General features: G+C 41.7%; 1 protein-coding gene across 4 annotated transcripts in view; it reads left to right on the top strand.

Annotated features, from left to right (window-relative positions):
* The window catches only part of ALS2 (alsin Rho guanine nucleotide exchange factor ALS2), a 60,224-nt gene that overhangs the window by 16,425 nt on the left and 23,049 nt on the right, over positions 1-20,750 (top strand). For all 4 annotated transcript variants that reach the window (XM_065413181.1, XM_065413180.1, XM_065413178.1 and 1 more), the window contains 13 exons: positions 1,145-1,324; positions 2,278-2,449; positions 2,710-2,890; positions 5,842-5,907; positions 7,774-7,936; positions 8,708-8,839; positions 9,120-9,248; positions 11,454-11,524; positions 12,016-12,082; positions 15,010-15,212; positions 15,351-15,416; positions 17,548-17,646; positions 18,244-18,408. In XM_065413181.1, the coding sequence (XP_065269253.1) occupies positions 1,145-1,324; positions 2,278-2,449; positions 2,710-2,890; positions 5,842-5,907; positions 7,774-7,936; positions 8,708-8,839; positions 9,120-9,248; positions 11,454-11,524; positions 12,016-12,082; positions 15,010-15,212; positions 15,351-15,416; positions 17,548-17,646; positions 18,244-18,408 (1,694 nt within the window). The remainder of the gene's footprint in view (positions 1-1,144; positions 1,325-2,277; positions 2,450-2,709; positions 2,891-5,841; positions 5,908-7,773; positions 7,937-8,707; positions 8,840-9,119; positions 9,249-11,453; positions 11,525-12,015; positions 12,083-15,009; positions 15,213-15,350; positions 15,417-17,547; positions 17,647-18,243; positions 18,409-20,750) is intronic.

Raw genomic sequence — 20,750 nt, 5'->3', positions numbered from 1 at the left:
TCGTTGTCCAGGATGGGTTGTAGATCACTGATGATGCGTTGGAGAGGTTTAAGCTGAGGACTGTAGGTGATGGCCAGTGGAGTTCTGTTGGTTCTCCCCAGTTATTCATCTTTCTCCCTCGAAGTTCCGGTAATTCTCAGACTATAACCTTAGTTAAAGCTGTTCATTCATTTTATCCTAATCACTAATTACCATTTTTTGTCATTTGTCTATATATTTCTGGAGATGTTAGTCATGCCTTACACAAGAGTCAGTTTGTTGTGATCGGCTTTAGAAGCAAATTCTTTGATCAGCTATGGGTATCCAAATGATGAGTTTAGGTTCAACTAAACCAGTGGTTCTCAACCAGGTGTCTGGGTCCCCCGGGGGGCCGCAAGAGGTTTCAGTGGGGCCGCCAAACAGGGCCAGCATTAGATTCGCTGGGGTCCAGGGTAGAAAGCTGAAGCCCCACTGCATGGTGCTGAAGCCCAGGGCCCTGAGCCCCGCCACCTGGGGCTGAAGCCAAAACCTGAGAAATGTAGCTTTGTGCAGGGGCCCTGTGGCGTGGCCCCAGGCAATTGCCCAGCTTGCTTCCCCCTAACACCAGTGCTGACTTTTATATTCAGAAAACCAGTTGTTATGGCACAGGTGGGCTGTGGAGTTTTTATAACATGTTGTGGGGCCTCAGAAAGAAAAAGGTTGAGAACCCCTGAACTAAACCACTTGTCTGTGCCCTTAGTTGTTTCATTCAGCCAGGCAAACATCAGCCACACAACTAGGAAAGTTCTGCAGCTCCCCTACAAACTAGTAGATAGGAACTTAAATGGCTGTCTCTTATGCTGTTGGAATTTATATAGAGAGCAGCATCTGAACCATCTCCATATTTGTCTGTTTGCTTTTAAATTACAAAGCAGATGAATTTTACAAAGCATCAGGCATGGGGTACAAGGACTGAGACATGCCAGATTTTCAACAAGACACAGGAATTTTACTGGTTAAGGAGACCAATGTCTGACTAAAGAATGTCAGTCCTTGCAGGATTCTTATTGGTACTCAGACTTCTTACTTTTGTGTAGAAACAAATCATGTGTGAGATTGAGGCTCCCTTCTCTGATAAGTGGTGGATACTATTTTTTTTTTCTTCTCTTTTTCTCCCAAACTACAGGTGTGTGATGATAGTGGAGTCTGGAGCACAGCAGCAGGACCAGATTATTCCCTCTTCTTAGTGGATGGAGAAGATTTCCAGCCTGGATTATATTACAGTGGTCGAGAGGAGACTAAGGAAAATAATTCACCTGGAAACAACTGCACTAAAAGTCCAACTCTGTTGCTAGCCTGTAGTAAGGTGAGTACTACTTGTTCCTTCTGTTTGGCTTAGATAGTACTGGTGCTTTCTTGAGATGGCTCAGTGTTTCTTCTAAGAAGCTCTTCGAGATTTAACTAAATGGGAATTAAAAGTAGAGATCTGAAACATTGTCACTATTTGTAGCTGAAACTGAGTTAGTATTGGTGGAGCTCCACAGTAAGTCATAAGTGCTCACGGTGACCTTATAGTGAGGCATCCTGCTTTATAGAATCATTAGTTAACTGATTGAGTAGGAGTAGTATTAGAGTGCTGATTATGGTGTCTACACTAAATTGTATCATCAAGGCTGCATTATTACTCCTACTCTATCAGTTAACTCGTGTCTTCCACATCAGAAAGGGAGCTGATTGATATAGCTCTGAAAAAATGAGAAAAATGGAACAGCGTGCCTCCCAAACATTGAAAAAGAGAGAAAATCTGTTCTTCTACTAAGGAGAAATTGTTTGTTTGAGGATGGAATGTGGTGTGTATGCATGAAGAAACTGAGGGAAAGCTAAATCAAAGAAACATTTTGCAGTTTTGAAAGTAGCTGAATTCATGGTCAGTATCTCTTGCTTGAGTGACAGCTGCATGAGTTAAGGGTCATCTCTTGTCTCCTAGGCCCTGTTGACACTTGCAAAATTACCAGTGGTTGACAGTGGATGTTAAATATGGGTTCCTCACTTCCTCCTTTCCATCATTATTCTTCAATCAGAAAGCATTGAAAATGGGTTGGTTGCTAGCATAGATGGGTGGGGAAGAAGGGGAACAGATAGCTGACATCCACTGTCAACTAATGAGTAACTTTCCTAGTATTAGACATCAAATTATTTAGTACCAGCAAAAATCCTAATCTGCCAGTCTAGGTTTTTATACTGTGCTCATCACCTTAGGTTACTTTTCATTTTGTATTAGGATACTATGTTAAAGCAGTTTCTATTTTTTTCTTTCAGTTAGGGTACATAAGCAGCGTGACAGCAGGTGGGGACGACTGTTTGGCCTTGGTGGACAGAAACATTATGGGATATATTGCAAGCTTGCACGAGTTGGCTTCCACAGAGAGAAGGTTCTATTGCAAACTGAGTGAGATCAAATCTCAGGTCCTCAGACCCCTTCTAGGTTTAGGTAAGATAATTCCTTGAATCAGTCATTGTATCTTCACTTCCCATGATGAAATTTTGTGTGTGGGGGCGGGGGGGTTGGGGTAGGGGTAGGCATTGCATGGATTGTGGACCCCAGTTAGTCTGAAGACATTCACTAGGTGATAACATTCTTTGAAATAAAAAATTCTAATTGCAGATTAAGTGCCTGGATTAATTCCCATTATTAATATACCTGTTACTGTTCTTTTGGAAATGTACATTGTATTGCTTTATTTCTTACAGATAACTTGGGTACTGCAACTACAGTCCAGCAGTTGCAGGATATGGCAAGCAGGTTCAGCAAGCTGTGTTATCTGATTGGTCAACATGGAGCCTCTCTGAGTAGTTTTCTTCATGGGATAAAGGAGGCAAAGAGTTTGGCCATCCTGAAGCATTCTAGTCTCTTCTTGGACAGTTATACAGAGCAAGTATTAAAATCTGTCTCATACTGAGTGTCTGCAGGTTTATTCTGTAGAGCAGAATATCTCTATAATCAGAGAAGAATAGATCATAAGGAGACTGGCATAAGGAAACCTCAGTTGCCAAGCAGCATGCTAATGTTCTGCAAATTAATACCTTGCAATATAAGGGCTGGTCTACACTGAAAACTTACATTGGCATTGCTACATGTCTCAAGAATGTGAAAAATCCACGCCCTTCAGAAATGTAGCTATGCCAACCTAAACCCTGATGTATTCTGTGCTAAGTCAATGGAAGAATTCTGTTGACCTAGCTACCACCTCTTGGGGAGCTAGGGGAGCTACAGCAATGGGAGAACAGCTGTAGCGCTGCAGTTGTGCCACTGTAGCATTTTAAGCATAGATAAACCCTAACTCAAATAATTTGCAATAAGATTTACAAAAAGAACCCTCCATGTGTTTAAACTACAGATTTCAAGTCCTTTGTCTATACAGTGGCCTAGACCTTTTTGATGCTTAAAAAGAAAAATGCAGTGGTTCACTTATTCACGTTTGATTGGCTGCTGCACATACATCTGTAGGAAGTAATAGTGTGAAAAAGTTTATTACAGAACAATTTATCTCTGGCGTCAATATAATACATATACTTGTACTATAAAGGGTCTTAACAGTTTAATCTGAATGCTCTTTTTTTTTTTTTGGAGATAATTTAGTCTCAAAGAGGCAATTACACAAATATTTTTTAAGTTGCCCGGTACAAGAGCAATACTTAACTATGTACACACATTTGATAACTAGCTACAAACTTATATCCAAAAGCTGGAGCCATTCTAGTTTCTAGAATAATTATTTTAAAATATCCTAGCCTCTTCTCTCTCTCCCTCCCCCCCCCGCCACTAATCGCCATGATGTCCGCCATATAAGAATTAAAGATAGCACTAAGTATGCAATCTTCTCTATTTTTATTGAATGTTCCATTAGTTGAACTCTTTTAAATCAAGAGATGTGAAATAAGAACTATATTTCATTATTAAAGGTCCCCATCTGGCAAGTGACTATACAAAGGTCTATCCTCAGAGCCCCATTTGAAGTCCATGGGTCTCTGCACTCGTGCAGATGGCTGCCCATGTAGGATTTCTGGGATTTTGTGGCACTGCAGTCTGCTGTTGCACCCTTAACTTGTGCATTTTAAAAGTGACGAAAAGTGAGGACCGCTTCAGCCTGAAGTTTTAACTGCCAGTGATTGTAATTTTTATGTAGGGGAATGTGAATCCAGATCAGAAATAGATCATAGGCTTCCAATACCACATAAAAATTTAAAGTGAATGGTTCAATTGAATTTAGTACAGTAACTCCTCACTTAAAGTCGTCCCAGTTAACGTTGTTTTGTTACGTTGCTGATCAATTAGGGAACATGCTTGTTTAAAGTTGTGCAATGCTCCCTTCTAACGTTGTTTGGCAGCCGCCTGCTTTGTCCACTGCTCGCAGGAAGAGCAGCCCGTTGCAGCCCGTTGCAGCTAGCTGGAACCAGGGTGGACCGGCAGCCCCCCTATCAGCTCCCCGCTCCCCTAAGTTCCCTGTCAATTGCTAGCAGTTCAGCTGTCCCTCCCCCTCACTACCATGTGCTGCTCCTGCCCTCTGCCTTGGAGCTGCTCCCCGGAACTCCTGCTTGCTGTCAGGGTGACCCCCTGCTCCTTGACTGTACGTCTCTAAACATAAACAAAGAAAGAAGCCCAAGATTTTTTTTTTTTTTTTTTTTTTAAAGCAGTCTCTCGTTTTTTAGTTCATCTTTTTTTCCTCTCTGGAAGACAGAGTCTAGCAAGGCACTGGTTTGAGAGAATAACAGGGCTCATAGTTCAAGATCTTCATCCAACAGTAATAAAGATCCAGACTAAATGTTTTCTTCCTACAGCAGCTCCCCTGTTGCCTTTTTGAAGAAAGAGCATGTTCCGAATCTGAACCTGAAGGTTCGGAGGACAAGGTTTTATGATAAGTTGTTGTTCCTGAATATTTCAAGATCATATGAATAATAAAATGGTAATCAATAGAGCCCTGCACTGGTACAAAATTTGTATCCACATCTAATTTGCAAAAATGGTCTGTGGAAATCAGCATCTGTGGATATCCACAGATTTGCAGGGCTCTACTCATAAATATGCCTAACATCCAGCCTGAGAGACAGTAAGAGAGAAGAGGATTAAAGAAAGGGGGAGAAAACCAGTAAAAAACTAAAGTTATTTCCCTTCAGGATCAAAAATGTGAACTTTTTGTATTCCTTTACATTCACCACTTCATGGTATCACTGAGGCTAAGCGGGCATGCCCAAGTAATGCCAAAAGATTCATTGAACAAACGAACAAAAGTTCTTGTCAGGGCAAAAATGGAAATCATACTTTATCTCTCTCCTGAAGATCAGTACTGCTCAACAAAAGCCCCTTGTGGCATGGACAAAAGATGAAGTGCAAAACCAGTTTTCCTATAAAGAAAAGTTCAAACTGACACTGCAGAAAATATCCCATACACATGCTGCTTTTGATTTGGTTTGGTTTGCTGCCAGTTCGTTGTATTAAATACTATGGCCCAGAGAATCCTTTTGCTCGGGTTGTAGAAGGCCTGTCCCTAAGCACTCTGGAGGAATGTTTATTCAAACTTCTGGTCAAGGGAGTAGTTGAAATGGCAGGAAAGATATCCTATCCTTTTTAATATAATAAGCAATTAAACTAGCCCATTGTATAGGACCAGCCATTTTGTGGATACACAGACATTGGGAAATACTTTGCTATAGAAACCTTAGCATTTGGAACAGAACCTGACCTAAAAGCATCTTACGAGCAGTCTTGTAATAAAGTAGGCACTAAAAATCTCCTATTTGGTAAAAATGCCGAGCGATACAGGAATTCACTGCCCTTCTCCCCAGAGATTTCAGAAGGTGTTTTTTTTTTCTTATCTGTTCTAGGTATTGCACATCTGTAACAAACTTTCTGGTGATGGGAGGATTCATGCTTCTTGCAAAGCCAGCAATGTAAGTAAATCCTTTCTAGTCTTTATTTTCTTAATCAGAAGACTTACTTTATTGTGTTAACATATATGCATGTTAATGGACATGCAGATGGATTTTTTTTTTTTTTTTTCTGGCTTCCCTCTCACATGATTTCTCAGGACTTTCGGGTACCATAATTTCTTTCCCATTAGGTGAAGAGAAATTTCACTGTACCTCACCTCAGCTATGATGTATTACTCCTTTTATAAATAGTAGCGAAGGTATTTAGTTAGGTCTGCTTTCTCTTGAAGGTGGAGAAAGAGAGTAAACAAAATTGACGAACGTTATTTTAAATAGATTTCAGATGGTGGAGTTACTCAGCATACTGAATTCTTTATATCTAGTGTCACTGTCAGTAGTGACAGCTTCTAATACTGACACCAAAGTCTCATTAGATAGTTGACACTTTTTCAGGTTCTGAAACTTCAGGGAGGAAATATGTTTTAGAAATTTGGTCTGTTCCTTGTAACAAAAAACAAGGTTTCTTTGCAGATGATGATTGTCTTTAGAATGAATTATTCGTTCTGTGAGAGCTTTTGTCAATGGTTAATGTCAGCTGATCTCCTATAGATATTTCCCAATATAAACATTTTAGTGGTCAAACCTTATATATGTAAAAAACAAAAAAAGACAAAGTGTAAGTTTCACCAGGAGTCCTAATTTGTTGGCAGACTCTTGGGTGTTTCCTCTTAGTGGGCAAGACCAGTGCGCATGAGGACTCTATTACTTGATACTGCTACAGAGCCTTCCCTGTGAGGATCTTAAAGCGCTTTAAAAATGCAAACTATCCAGATTGTTAGTCTTGTGACAGAAGAAAAGCAGCCTTATCTCCAAAGAAGGCTCTTTTTTCCCTTATGCTTGTTGAACAAGAAGGCTCATAAATCTCATGGGCAGAATTAGGCAAGGTATATTCATTTGATATTTGTGAGGCAGCACCTTGCTAATCATGTAGAATTCTTCTTAGGTGTCCTGCTGTGCAAGTCTCCAAGCTGGTTCTTTGTTCTGTTACTTGCCTTTTCAACTTGCTTGAGCTTCACAGAATTCCCTGTTCAAATAGCTTCTCTCTGAATAACTGTCTGTCATCACACACACACACACACACACACACACACACACACACACACACACACACACACACACACACACACACACACACACACACACACACACACAGCTGTGTTGAATGAAAGGAGAAGTGGGGTTGATTTTTGTGTGTGAAGAAATCCTGTTCTTGCTCCCAAATGTAGTATTCTTATAACTATTTCCATCCTCTTACCTGAACTACATTAATCCTCCATTTAGGAAATCCGACTGAGGATTGACTAGGTTCCCAGTGTATCTTTGAGGGAGGATATGATTTTTCTAGCTGGGGGAAAGGGCTGTTCAACTTCATTGAACAACAGTGGCGGGGAATAGAATACACAAATGTGTTTAGGGAGTTACATTGGAGCAAAGATAGGGACTTTTTCATTGCACTTTGTTATGCAAATCACTTTTCTCAGTGTTAGAGCCGCATTAGTTTAACAGGTGGCATGGAAACTCATTCTTCGTATATATTTTCACCTGGCTAGTTGGAGACCTAATGGAAAAAGGCAAGTATCTGTCTAGTTTCCTCTTTGGAGAGCAACTCTTCCTTCAGCAAATCCGCTCATATGTGCAGTCACTAAATTAACTGACGTCAGCAAACAAGTCCATTACTTGTACCAAAACAAGTACTGAAGTTAGCATAGAGCTATGTTACGATGTTAGAACAAATCTCTGCTGGTTTGCTATAACCCCATAAGGGGAGCTCTGTAGTAGTACTGCAAAGCATTACTAAGGTTTTGTTATGTCATTTTTCACCTTTAGTGACTTTTTAGGTAAAAACCAGGAGTTGTTACAAGATCTAGCTGAAATGAAGGAGGAAAACATACAGTTGGTCGAAGTGCTAAATACCCTGTTTTTCTTGCCAGTCAGACGACTTCATAACTATGCTAGAGTTTTGCTAAAGCTTGCTACCTGTTTTGAAGTGGTAAGCCATCTTGTCATGTATGAAACTTACTTGGTAGGAGATTTTTTGGGGAATTGCTTGTTCTTTGATTACACATTGGTATCCCCAAACCATTAAATCATTAAACTAATATTTGTAATAAGGCTATACTAAAACAATTTGATTAAAACCCTTATCTCTTTAGGTTTATAAGTAGGCTTGGCAGAATTCAATTTTAATCACTGTCAGTACACATTGATTTCAGCTGACATGCTGAAATTGATGGAAAAAATATATTGATTGGTAATAGTCGGCAGGCGTGCGGCCTCCCACCCCACTTATGCCTGCAGGGATTGAGTGTCACTGGCCTTGCCACCATGCAGGGAGCCCTCTGTGTCCCTGCTGTCATGGTCCTGCTCCCTCGCGCCTGTGACAGCGAGGAGGAGGGCGGGGCATGGGGGAGGCCATCTTATTTCTAAAGGGCTGTGCCCCTGGGCAGGACCAATTTAGCAGTGGGGTAGCCTCCCCCATCGTCAGGGGCTCGTCGTCCTCCTTGCGGTCTTGGCTGAGGGTCTCTGCTCTGTCAGGCCAGGACCGCAGCCTTCCCCGCACCTGAAGGGATCATCTGTCACTGGCAGCACAGGGAGCCCTCTGCACCTCTGCTGTCACAGAGGGCCTGAGGACAGAGCCACTCAGCAGCAGGGCGGCCTCCCCTGCAGTCAGGGGCTCATAACTACTAACCCATTATGATTGGTACACATCCTTTGAAATGGTGTGTCTCACAGAACCACTTATTTTTGTTTTACCCTTTAGACATCTCCAGAATACCAAAAACTACAAGATTCCAGTTCTTGCTATGAGACTCTTGCTGTCCATCTCAATAGGAAAAGGAAGGAAGCAGAATACACACTGAGCTTCTGGAAGACCTTTCCTGGGAAAATGACGGTATGATGACTGCTAAGTTGCTATTATCACTAGCATCCCACTGCATGTTTGTATAGGCCTGGCTCTGAAGTCACTACTTTCCTCTCCCCACATTTCCCTGCTTTATGATGTTGTTCTACTTAAGCCTCTCTAATTTTTGGAAGTTTTAACCCAATATCTCAATTTGGCCCTTCTTGTGAACAATAATCATAACACAAACAGCACTGAAATTCAGACACTATCAAGCACATTTAATCTTTTTTTTTTTTTTTTTTTTTTTTTTTTTTTTTTTGAATCGTAGGATTCCTTGAGGAGACCAGAACGTCGGTTAATCTGTGAAAGCAGTAATCGGGGGCTGTCCCTACAGCATTCCGGGAGATTCTCAGTGAACTGGTTCATCCTCTTTAATGATGCTCTGGTCCATGCTCAGGTGAGCCAACTCCCATAGCTCATAGACTCAGACTTTAAGGTCAGAAGGGACCATTATGATCATCTAGTCTGACCTCCCGCATGATGCAGGCCACAAAAGCTGACCCACCCACTCCTGGAATAATTCTCTCCCTTGACTCAGCTGTTGAAGTCCCCAAATCATGATTTAAAGACTTCAAGTCGCAGAGAATCCTCCAGCAAGCGACCCCTGCCCCATGCTGCGGAGGAAGGCGAAAAACCTCCAGGGCCTCTGCCAATCTACCCTGGAGGAAAATTCCTTTCCGACCCCAAATATGGCGATCAGCAGAACCCCGAGCATGCGGGCAAGATTCTCCAGCCAGACCCACATTGACCATTGATACGAATTACCAGCGATGGCACGTTATTGACCTATTGACTAAAATCACGTTATCCCATCAAACCATCCCCTCCATAAACTTATCAAGCTTAATCTTAAAGCCAGAGAGGTCTTTCGCCCCCACTGTTTCCCTCGGAAGGCTGTTCCAGAACTTCACCCCTCTGACGGTTAGAAACCGTCGTCTAATTTCAAGCCTAAACTTCCCGACGGCCAGTTTATATCCATTTGTTCTCGTGTCCACATTAGTACTGAGCTGAAATAATTCCTCTCCCTCCCTGGTATTTATCCCTCTGATATATTTAAAGAGAGCAATCATATCCCCCCTCAGCCTTCTTTCGGTTAGGGTAAACAAACCGAGCTCCTCGAGTCTCCTTTCATACGACAGGTTTTCCATTCCTCGGATCATCCTAGTGGCCCTTCTCTGTACCCGTTCCAGTTTGAGTTCATCCTTTTTAAACATGGGAGACCAGAACTGCACACAGTACTCCAAATGAGGTCTCACCAGCGCCTTGTATAACGGAAGCAGCACCTCCTTATCCCTACTAGAAATACCTCTCCTAATGCATCCCAAGACCGCATTAGCTTTTTTCACGGCCATGTCACATTGCCGACTCATAGTCATCCTGCGATCAACCAGGACTCCGAGGTCCTTCTCCTCCTCCGTTACTTCCAACCGATGTGTCCCCAGCTTATAACTAAAATTCTTGTTAGACATCCCTAAATGCATCACCTTACACTTCTCACTATTAAATTTCATCCTATTACTATTACTCCAGTTTACAAGGTCATCCAAGTCTCCCTGCAGGATATCCCGATCCTTCTCTGAATTGGCAATACCTCCCAACTTTGTGTCATCCGCAAACTTTATCAGCCCACTTCTACATTCGGTTCCGAGGTCAGTAATAAATAGATTAAATAAAATCGGACCCAAAACCGAACCTTGAGGAACTCCACTGGTAACTTCCCTCCAACCTGACAGTTCACCTTTCAGTACGACCCGCTGCAGTCTCCCCTTTAACCAGTTCTTTATCCACCTCTGGATTTTCATATCGATCCCCATCTTTTCCAATTTAACCAATAATTCCTCATGCGGTACCGTATCAAACGCTTTACTGAAATCGAGGTATATTAGATCCACCGCATTTCCTTTATCCAAAAAATCTGTTACTTTCTCAAAGAAGGAGATCAGGTTGGTTTGGCACGATCTGCCTTTCGTAAACCCATGTTGTAATTTGTCCCAATTGCCATTGACCTCAAGGTCCTTAAACTACTTTCTCCTTCAAAATTTTTTCCAAGACCTTGCATATTACAGATGTTAAACTAACAGGCCTGTAGTTACCTGGGTCACTTTTTTTCCCCTTCTTGAAAATAGGAACCACATTAGCTATTCTCCAGTCCAACGGTACCACCCCCGAGTTTACAGATTCATTAAAAATAGTTCTCAGAACTGAAAACTATTTTCACCCCATCTGATTGAAAGCATGTGACCATTTTTTCCATATAGTGAGTCTGTCATTCTTAATCTAGGTTTTTATATTGTGTCTCACAATGGTGTTGGGACACCTAAAAGTGAGACGTGTTGCCTGTTTCCAAAGAGAGTTGAAATAACCTGTATGTCAAACATAAAAAATATTCATACATCAAGGTCTTCATTATGGCTTCACAGGTGTCATGGTTTGCATGGCACTTCTAGGAACAACTAGCTTTCAGGGCACAAGTCTCATGCCTATTCTCAGCTGTGGGGAGACAAAACTGCGGGGGAAGATGCATCATAAGGAATTTGGGGTGGGCAAATGGGTGTATCAGCGATTTATTTTTTGTTTTCCCCCTTCCTTCTCCCTGCTACAGTTCTCAACACATCATATTTTCCCCCTTTCCACGCTGTGGGTGGAGGCTCTTTCAGAAGAAGCTGGTAATGTGTGAGTATTCCTCTGTAACTAGGGTTCATTCTTATTTTTATTGCTGAAATAGTCTGATGTTCCTAATAATAATAAAATAATTTGCAACCATTTGGGCTAAGTCTTGTAAGCTAGGCACAGTATGGGATGTGTCCTTGGTCCATATATTCTAATCCAGTTCAAATTTTCTTTTTCTTTTGTATTTCACTGTGCTCGGTTAAAATAGGATTCTGCTATATTCTTGTTTTGTACTTGTAAATCACATGAGTGCACGAACAGTTGGGGTGATGAGGAAGAGTGCAAAAAGTAGCCATTTCTGAGACTTCTTGTGTTACTGTTTTCTTTTAAACCAGCAGTTAAAGCTAAGTGACACTCACTGTAACACTCATTTTTAAAAAAGGATAACCTATTCCTCCTTTGGTAAGAAGTCTAGGTTATTTTTTCCAGGCTGAAAATTTCACCAGCTAGTGAAAGGTCTTTTCTTGATTGGTTTTATTCTTGTTTCCACTTAGGAATGGTTTGAAGGTTACTACACCAGAGGAACATTTCATTCTTCTTTCATCAACACCACAGGAAAAGGTAGGCAGATGCAGAACTTCTTAATTACCTCTGGTGATGCTAGAGAGACAAGGTGAGTAAGCTAATATCTTTTATTGGAGCAACTTCTGTTGGTGAGCGAGACAAGCTTTCAAGCTATACAGAGTTCTTCAGATCTGGGAAACATACTCAGAGTGTCACAGCTAAATACAAGATTGAACAGATAGTTTAGTATAAGTAGTTGGCACATATTCAATGGGACCATTCAAGGTAGAGTGGACTGTTAACACCTCTGTAGTAATAAGACAAAAACGGAGGGGTGGGGGGAGGAGCGGTAATGGCTTATAGATTATTGTAATAAGCCATAAATCCAGTGTCTTTATTAAGACCATTAATTTTAGTGTCTAGCAAAGTTATGAATTTAAATCCCAGGCTTGTTTTTTGAAAGTGTTGTGCACGTTTCCTTTGAGGATGAGGACTGAGAGGTCAGATATAGAGTGAACGTTTTGTGAAAAGTGTTCACCCACAGGTGATCTGGTGTTTTTTGTCCTGTATCATTTTCCTGTGTGAGTTCATTCAAGATTGTAGTGATGGTCTGGTTTCACCCACATAGGCATTTGGTGCACTGGGTAAGGACCACATGTTGTGACAGAAATGTGTAGGACCCTAGATCTTGAAAGGTGTGTTATGGGAGGAGTTGATGATTGTAGCAGTGGAGATATGTCTTCAGGTTTTGCATCTGTTGTTCTGGCAGGGTCTGGTACAGCTTTGAGTAGGTGTATCTTGGTCTATGGGTAGCTTGCTTTTGATGAGCTTGGAGAGGTTGGGGGTTGTATGAAGGCCAGAAGTGGGGGGGGGGGGGGAGTTCAGGAAAGATTTCTCAGGATGGGGTCCCCATTGAGTATGGGTTGTAGTTTGATACTCCGTATGGGTTTCAGTGTGGGGTGGTAGGTGACAACTAGGGGTGTGCAGTTGGAGGGGATTTTATTTCGGTATTGAAGCAGGTTCTGTCAGGGTATTTGGGTGGCCTGTTCCATGATGTGATCTACTCTGGTGGAGCGTCCTTTTGTGAAAGTGGTTTTGAGTGTGTTAAGGTGTGTATCCCGGATTTTCTTCTTGGAGCATCTTCTGTGGTGTCTGAGTGCCTGGCTGTAGATAACAGATTTCTTGGGGTGGTTGGTTGGGAGGTTACTGGATCTAGGAAGATAGGTGGGGTGATCAGTGGGGTTCTTATATATAGTTGTCTGTAGGGTTCCATTGTTTGAAGCTGATTGTGGTGTCCAGGAAATTGATGCTAGTGTGCGAGTGTCCCAGAGAGAGTTTAATGAAGAAGTGGTGGTTGTTGAAGTTGTGGTGGAAATCTGAGGGAGTGTAAGTCATCTGTTCAGATGATAAAAATAGCATCAATGTATGTCAAGTATTTCATTGATTTTTGGGGTGCATTTGTCCAGAAATTATTCTTCAAGGTGGCCCATGAAGAGGTTGGCATATTGGGGAGCTATACTAATACCCATGGCTGTTCCCATGGTTTGTACAAAGTGTTTGTTGAATGTAAAATTGTTCTGGGCAAGGATGAAATGGCTGAGTTTGATGTTTGGGTAGATATCTGAGGGTTGTCCATGGTCTTGTAAATATTTGAGGCAGGCAGCTATGCTATCACTGTGAGGGATGTAGGTGTAAAGGGAATGACATCCATGGTGGCAAGGATGGTGTTCTGAGGGAGGTTGTTAATGTTGTGGAGGAAGTCAGTTGTGTCCTGAAGGAAGCAGGCCCTTTGTGTGGTGAGTGGTTTGAGGATGGTTTCTGTAAGTCCCGATATTCTTTCAGTGAGAATGCTGTGGCCAGATACGATGGGTCTGCTTGGCTTCCCTTGTTTATGTATCTTGGGAAGCATGTAGAAGGTCCCTGAAGTGTATTTGTTGGGGATGAGGTTTATAGAGTTTCTCTTGGAGTTGGTTGGGGAAGGATTTGATTTATATCCTTAAATCCCTGGGGAAATTGTGGTGTGGGATCGTCTTTGAGTTCTTTATAGTAGGTGGTGTCAGAGTGTTGTCGGCTGGCCTTGTTCATAGTCATCACGGCTTAGGACTATGATGGTGCCCCCTCTGTCTGCTGGTTTGAGCACTATGTGGTGGTTAGATTTCAGGGATTGCATAGCTGTCCTCTTGGCGGTGGAAAGATTGTGGTAGATGTGATGTATGTTAAGGATTTCGCACTCTCTCTCTCCCCCCTCCCACCCCACCCCCCCGAAGCAATCTATGTAATGATCTAGAGTGTGGTTTTGTCCACTCTATGGTGTCCAGTCAGATAATTCTTTTTTCTTATGATTGTCAGTGGGGACATAGTAATTGTGAGTGGTGTGAGCAGAATCACCGGAGTAATTCTTCTGGTGCTCCACATGTTAGTATGGTATCCGGTTCTGTGGAGGGGTAGAAGTTCAGTCTCTTCGAGAATAAAGATAATTCAGCTCCAGTTCGGGGTAGTCTTGATTAAATTTGATGATGATCAGGTGTCAGGTAGTGTCCAAGTGGTGGGTACTGGTGCTATGGTTTTTTTTCCTGGAGGTGGCAGTCTGTTGTAGTTTCACTTTTTGTTTTTTCTGTTGGATGGCTGTCATGAGATATATAGATTGAGATATTTATAGTTGTTTAGGATTTCTTGTGTGATTTGCAGGTAACTTTCCTGATTTTTCTTCCCCCCCCCCCCCCCCCCCTTCTTCCACAGTTTGGGAGTGTGTGGTGATACTAAGCATCCTGTTATAATGGGGAGATGGGGGGGGGGGGAAACAGAGAGGTGTCTTGTCTCACCGTCTCACATTACCTGTATCACATGTGAACATTATTCATCCAAGGAACTAAAAGGTCTCATTTTTATCTACATTTGTCCTGCAATAATACCTGTGTAAAGAGAGATGGATTACTAAAGACGATGGATTACTAATAAACTCTTCTATAAACTGTCTATTTCAGACAAAGTGGATGAGGGCTATAAGCCAAGCTGTGGATCAGGCCCTAAGAGGGACATCTGACTTACCACCTTATGGAAGTGGTGGGAATATTCAGAGACAGGAGCCTCCTATTTCACGTAGTGCAAAATACACCTTTTACAAGGACCCTCGGCTTAAAGATGCCACCTATGATGGGCGATGGCTTTCTGGGAAACCCCATGGCAGGTAAAAGCATTCAAACTGAACACATGAATGGGATAGGGATAGTTTGGTTGCTGTGCAAAATAGTCGTTACTTTGCTTGCATAAAACATGAAATACTAGTGAAACTGGCCTAACTGTAGTGGGTGTATGTGTGTTCCAGAGGGATCCTAAGATGGGCTGATGGAAGGATGTATTCTGGGATGTTCCGAAATGGCCTGGAAGATGGGTAAGATCAGAGTTCACTACCCTCTGAGCTAGTGAACAGAAAAAGTGTTTATGATAGATTAAGGTTGTGTGTGTGTGTGTGTGTGTGTGTGTGTGTGTGTGTGTATGTAAACAATACAGAGACCAAATGAAGTTTGGAAGTGGAGGAGGGGATGCTGAGAGATGGACAAGTGAGTCTGTGCTAACTTCCCTTAAGAAGGAATCTGACTGCAAAAATCAGTCAACTTTCTTATCTTTGCTTACCAGCTAGGCCTTCTGTTGTATCTGAAGTTTTTTTTTTTTTTTTTTTTTTTTTAAATGATTCAGCTTCATTATTTTTATTTGCTCTTTCAAAAGGCATATACTGCCTTTATATAAGTTAGGGGTGCACCATCATCTTGAATAGTGTATTAAGTTCTGGTCACTTCATCTCAAAAAGCGTAGAAATAGAAAAGGCCTGGAGAAAGGCAACAGCAATATAAAGGCAAAGGATTCCATAAAGAGAAGCCTGGAGGTTAGGACTACTTTTAAGAGAGTTGATAGTGATATGTAAAATGAATAGTATAGAGAAGGAAAAAATAGATAAATAGGCATTCCCATCTCCTAATACAAGATAAAGGAGCTATCCAATAAAACTGAAAAGCAGCATTTAAAACTGATAAAAGGGAATAACTTTCTGCACAGCATATAGTTTAACCCATGGAATTTGCTTCTACGCTATATCATTGAAACCAAGAGCTTAATAGTTTTCTAACGAGGAATAGACATGTTATATGGATAGTGAGAACTGTGGTTATATTAGGTACTTATAAGGAATTTATGGTTACATAAGGGACTTCAACCTAGAAATTGCAACAGGACTTCCTTGTAATTGAACCTGTAGGGGCTGGAGGATTGGCATGTTTACAGCCTGCAGACAACTTCCTAAACTCTATAGCTCAGCTGCCAGGACGTAACGGATCTAAGAGCCCCAACTGGCCATTTGATCATTCACAGCCATCAGTGTATCTCAGGAATACCCATTTTAAAAAAAAAAAAGTTCTCCAGGTCAAAAATATTAAGCTGTAGTTAAGATTAGAAATACTAATTTTGTAATTAAACACCACTACACACATTTGGAGTATGCGGCTCATATGGTCAGTGTTGAATACTTTGCTGTCCATTACTTGCTGTCTGAACCATCTACCCAACCACAAGCCATTCTGGAAAGACAGCAGCACCAATATCTTGAGCCTCTGGCACTTTATAATCACATTAAAGACCTGTGCCACCTTCCTCATCTAGCTAGACACTTTACAATCCTTTTATTCCTTCAGATATTCTCAGTGGTTATAAATGTTTAAGTCCATAGCCAAAATAACAGTGTTTGTGACTGACCCATAAAGGTATAAGGAGATTTAAGAACTTAGCTTGCAATAATACTGAAGGTAGATCTATCTGTTTTAGCTGAGCAGTGCACAGGGGATGGAGACAGACTTAGGGCTTGTCTTCACTACCGGGGTAAGTTGACCTAAGTTACACTACTCCAGCAATGTAAATAACGTAGCTGGAGTCGACGTAACTTAGGTTGGCTTACCCCAATGTCTTCACTGCGCTGCATCGACGGGAGACACTCTCTGGTCAACTTCTTTTACTCTTCCCAGAGAGGTGGAGTACCAGGGTTGACTGGAGAGCACTCTGCCATCAATTTAGCAGGTCTTCACTAGACCCTCTAAATCGACCCCTGCTGCATCAATTGCAGCAGCTTCGCTCGCCCCATCTCCCTGAAGACCAGCCCTTAGGATCTGAAATAAGAGAGATTCTTGCAAAGAGTAGGTTGAGGCCTTGCTGTTGCGCTGCAGGGTTCTACTGTGGAGCACAAAAAGCCAAAGCACTGATGGAGGAAGGGAAGGCTTATTACAGGCCAGAACTAAATGTGTGGAAAACAGTACAAAGTAAAAAAAACCTAGTGATTTAGAACTTCTTCCTTTTTTTTTTTTTCAGTACAAAAATCCATTTCTAACTGCTGGAGCTGGAGCCCGAGCCACCCAGTGCAGTCTAATGTTGAAATATGTTGTTTTTGGTTCTATACCTGCTTTTGTAAATAACTGAGTTTGGATTTGTCTATACATTCGTATCATGGCTGCTCATGTTTGATCTTCATGCATTGGCAGGTATGGTGAATACAAAATACCAAACAAAGCATTGACCAAGGATGACCATTATGTGGGATACTGGAAGGAGGGCAAAATGTGTGGACAAGGAGTCTACAGGTAATGCCTTCTTTCATTAAAATAATCTGTGCTCCTTGCAATAGTAAGTGTGTGGTCCAAGAAGGAACAATAACTATTTGAACTTCAGCTAACATATCAAGTGCAGCTTTCAGTAGCAGTTTATTCCCTTTGGTTGGTGCACTGGAACTCTGTTTTCTTTCCAGGGGGAGGGCTAATGTTTCAGGTCTCCACACTAGCATTTCTATTGCTATTTTCATATTCCCAAACGCCGAGCTGCAGTTACTGTGGCTTAAAACTGCCAAGAAATCTGGAAATTCTTATTGCACATGTCCAGACACAGTCTGATCGCTGTTACTGTCTCTGTTTTAATGTTGCTTCGTCCTTTTAACCTGCAGGTTTTCTCTTGAAATTCATCATGACAGATGTCTCATCGTATTTCATATCTCACTTGAAAAAGGATTTTAACTTTGTTATTATTCACCTCCTAAACGTATTTGTTAATCTGATTCCAGAATTGGGCTTGGGTTTAGTACAGTCTCTGAAGGAAAAGGGAAAAATTCAGTATCTATTCCTGAAAACCTTGGGATGAAAGAATACAGATCATAAGAACCTTACCCATTCTTTTTGTCATTACAGTTATGCCACTGGTGAGGTGTATGAAGGATGTTTTCAGGATAACATGCGTCATGGGCATGGTCTCCTGCGCAGTGGCAAACTGACATCTTCCTCTCCCAGTATGTTCATTGGCCAGTGGGTGATGGATAAGAAGACTGGATATGGCGTCTTCGATGATATCACAAGGTAATGTGTTGATGGCAGGAATCCTAAATTTTTAATCTGACCCAAAATTACATAAACTTGGGGGGGGGGGGGGGGAAGGGTTGAGTAGATATCTCTTTACGTGTTTTCAGTTTCTGCAATTAGACTTTAGTCTATTTTAGGCTTTTGGGGCTGATGGGGGAGAATTAGGAACTCAAAGTATGGGTTCCATTCCACTGCTTCTGTTTGAAGCCAATATTTTTACATGCTCTCCATCATACTTCTGCTTGAAGTGTGGCACTGACTCTGATAGCTTCTTCAGTACCATCCATATCTCTGCATGCTTTGCAAATGGCATATGTAGTATTCTCTCATCCCACCAACCAGAAGCCCGAGTTGCCCATTGATTAAAGATTTAGGAACTAGGTCATCTTGGATTCTAATCCAGGTAAAGCCACTGATTCACTCCGGCAGCTGGGGGCAAGTTACTTCATCTCCTCATGAGTGAGCAAAATGAAAAGATGGGGTAAGTAGCAGGAGTGTACTAAAAACTTGATACTCTCTGAACAGAGGTAAGTTAATATAAGCCACCTGTACAAAACACCTGAAGTCCTCTCTGCCAAGGTCTCCTTTCTCCAAGCTAAGAGCTTTTCATGGAAGCTAAGGTGGCTGGTCCTAGTTCACAGAGCTGGAAGCCCATCTATGAGGTAGAAGAGTGAAAAGCCATGACCAAGGTCTGGGTTTTTGATGAGAGGGAGAACTGTTCTGACCTCTGTAGTTTGTTCCTAACATCAGTTTCACATTTGGTCCTGATCATAAGGTACTTTCCTCACAATATTCTTCAGACTTCCATAATATTTAACCACATCAGGCCTGCCATTCTTGCTATTGAAATACTCTTCACTTGCAAGTTAAGTTTTGGCTTTATGAAAAGCTAGGAATTTTGGAGGAGACTTCAGAAAGTAGCTTTCACTGTCACCTCTGTGGATAATTAAAAATCAAAGGCAATGTGGAATTTATATTTCTTTAACTTTAATAACATTGGTTTTTGGGTAGGAGGATTTCTTTCAGTGTGTTTACTCAAGGCACCGTGAATAAGGAATGGATAGACTGCTTTCATCTGTTAGTGTCTCACTGGGCAGTGATAGTGACTTTGAGCAAAGCCTGGAATTTACCTCTTCCCTTCTCCATCCCAGAAGCTTAGCCTGCTGCATCTGCTTTCTAACAAGTCCCAATCAGACATGAGTGGCTGAAACCATGAATCAAACCAGCATCTCCCACTAGGCCATGATACCAGGTGGCAAGCACCTTTTTTGTCATTTGTAAGTTGGTTTCACTTACTAATTGAAGACCGTGAAATGCATAAAACCATATGTCTTTTCAGGACTGTTAGAAAATGAAGAGAGTGTTAGATCTACTTCCAAGCATACAATTAAATTCATACAGTCTAAGCTGATCCCTTTGACTTGGAAAGGAAAGGCCCCGTTAAGTGTGTCTTTCAGTGGCCTTGAAAGATTCATATGTTTATGTGTAAGAAATAACTCAGATCCTCTAATCTATTTATGATCGCAATCTTGTTTAGTTGTTATCCGAAATATCTTTCTTTCAAAATGGCTCTTATTTCCCCGATCTTTGATACTGCAGAACCCTCAAAATGAATGTCTGGTTGATTGGTTTATTTCAGCCCTTTGCTTTAAATATCATTAGTCCATGAACCAAATGACTATTCTGACCATGTGTTCTCCTCCCCCCCCCCCCCCCACCCTCTTGAATTTAACTGCAAGCTGTGGAACTAGTCGTCTTCCTCCCTTATTGGTCCTACCCCAGTATATAATGTGGGCCCGCTCAAGTGAGGGCAGGTTAGTTTGTCATGAAATCAAAAACAGTCAAGAGGTCTGGGTAAAAAAGATGTAAGGAAATCTGATTTTGTTTTATCTAACCTTCACCCACTCTCTGCACATGCCTCACATCAGTAAGGATCTCCTTTTATATGTAGCTCAGTTTATGCTGATCCAGATCAGCCAGCAGGCTTTTCCCTTGTTACTTCTGTAGCAGTTGTTCAGATCTACTTGCTTAGATGTTGGCTTATTGTGTTCTGCTTTATTAAAACTGTCAGTTTCTGAAAATAAAAACATAAGAACGGCCATAGTGGGTCAGACCAATGGTCCATCTACCCCAATATCCTGTCTTCTGACACTGGCCAATGCCAGGTGCTTTAGAGGGAATGAACAGATCCATCCCCTGTCATCCAGTCCCAGCTTCTGGCAATCAGAGGCTAGGGACTCCAGAGCACAGGGTTGTATCCCTGGCCATCTTGGCTAATAGCCATTGATGGGCTTATCCTCCATGAACTTAACTAGTTCTTTTTTGAACCTCATTATAGT

The sequence above is a fragment of the Emys orbicularis genome, chromosome 11, assembly GCF_028017835.1.
Source record: "Emys orbicularis isolate rEmyOrb1 chromosome 11, rEmyOrb1.hap1, whole genome shotgun sequence".
NCBI classification, from domain to species: Eukaryota; Metazoa; Chordata; order Testudines; family Emydidae; genus Emys; species Emys orbicularis.
The sequence above is the reverse complement of the archived record's forward strand: the minus strand, read 5'-3'. Positions and strand labels throughout refer to the sequence as shown.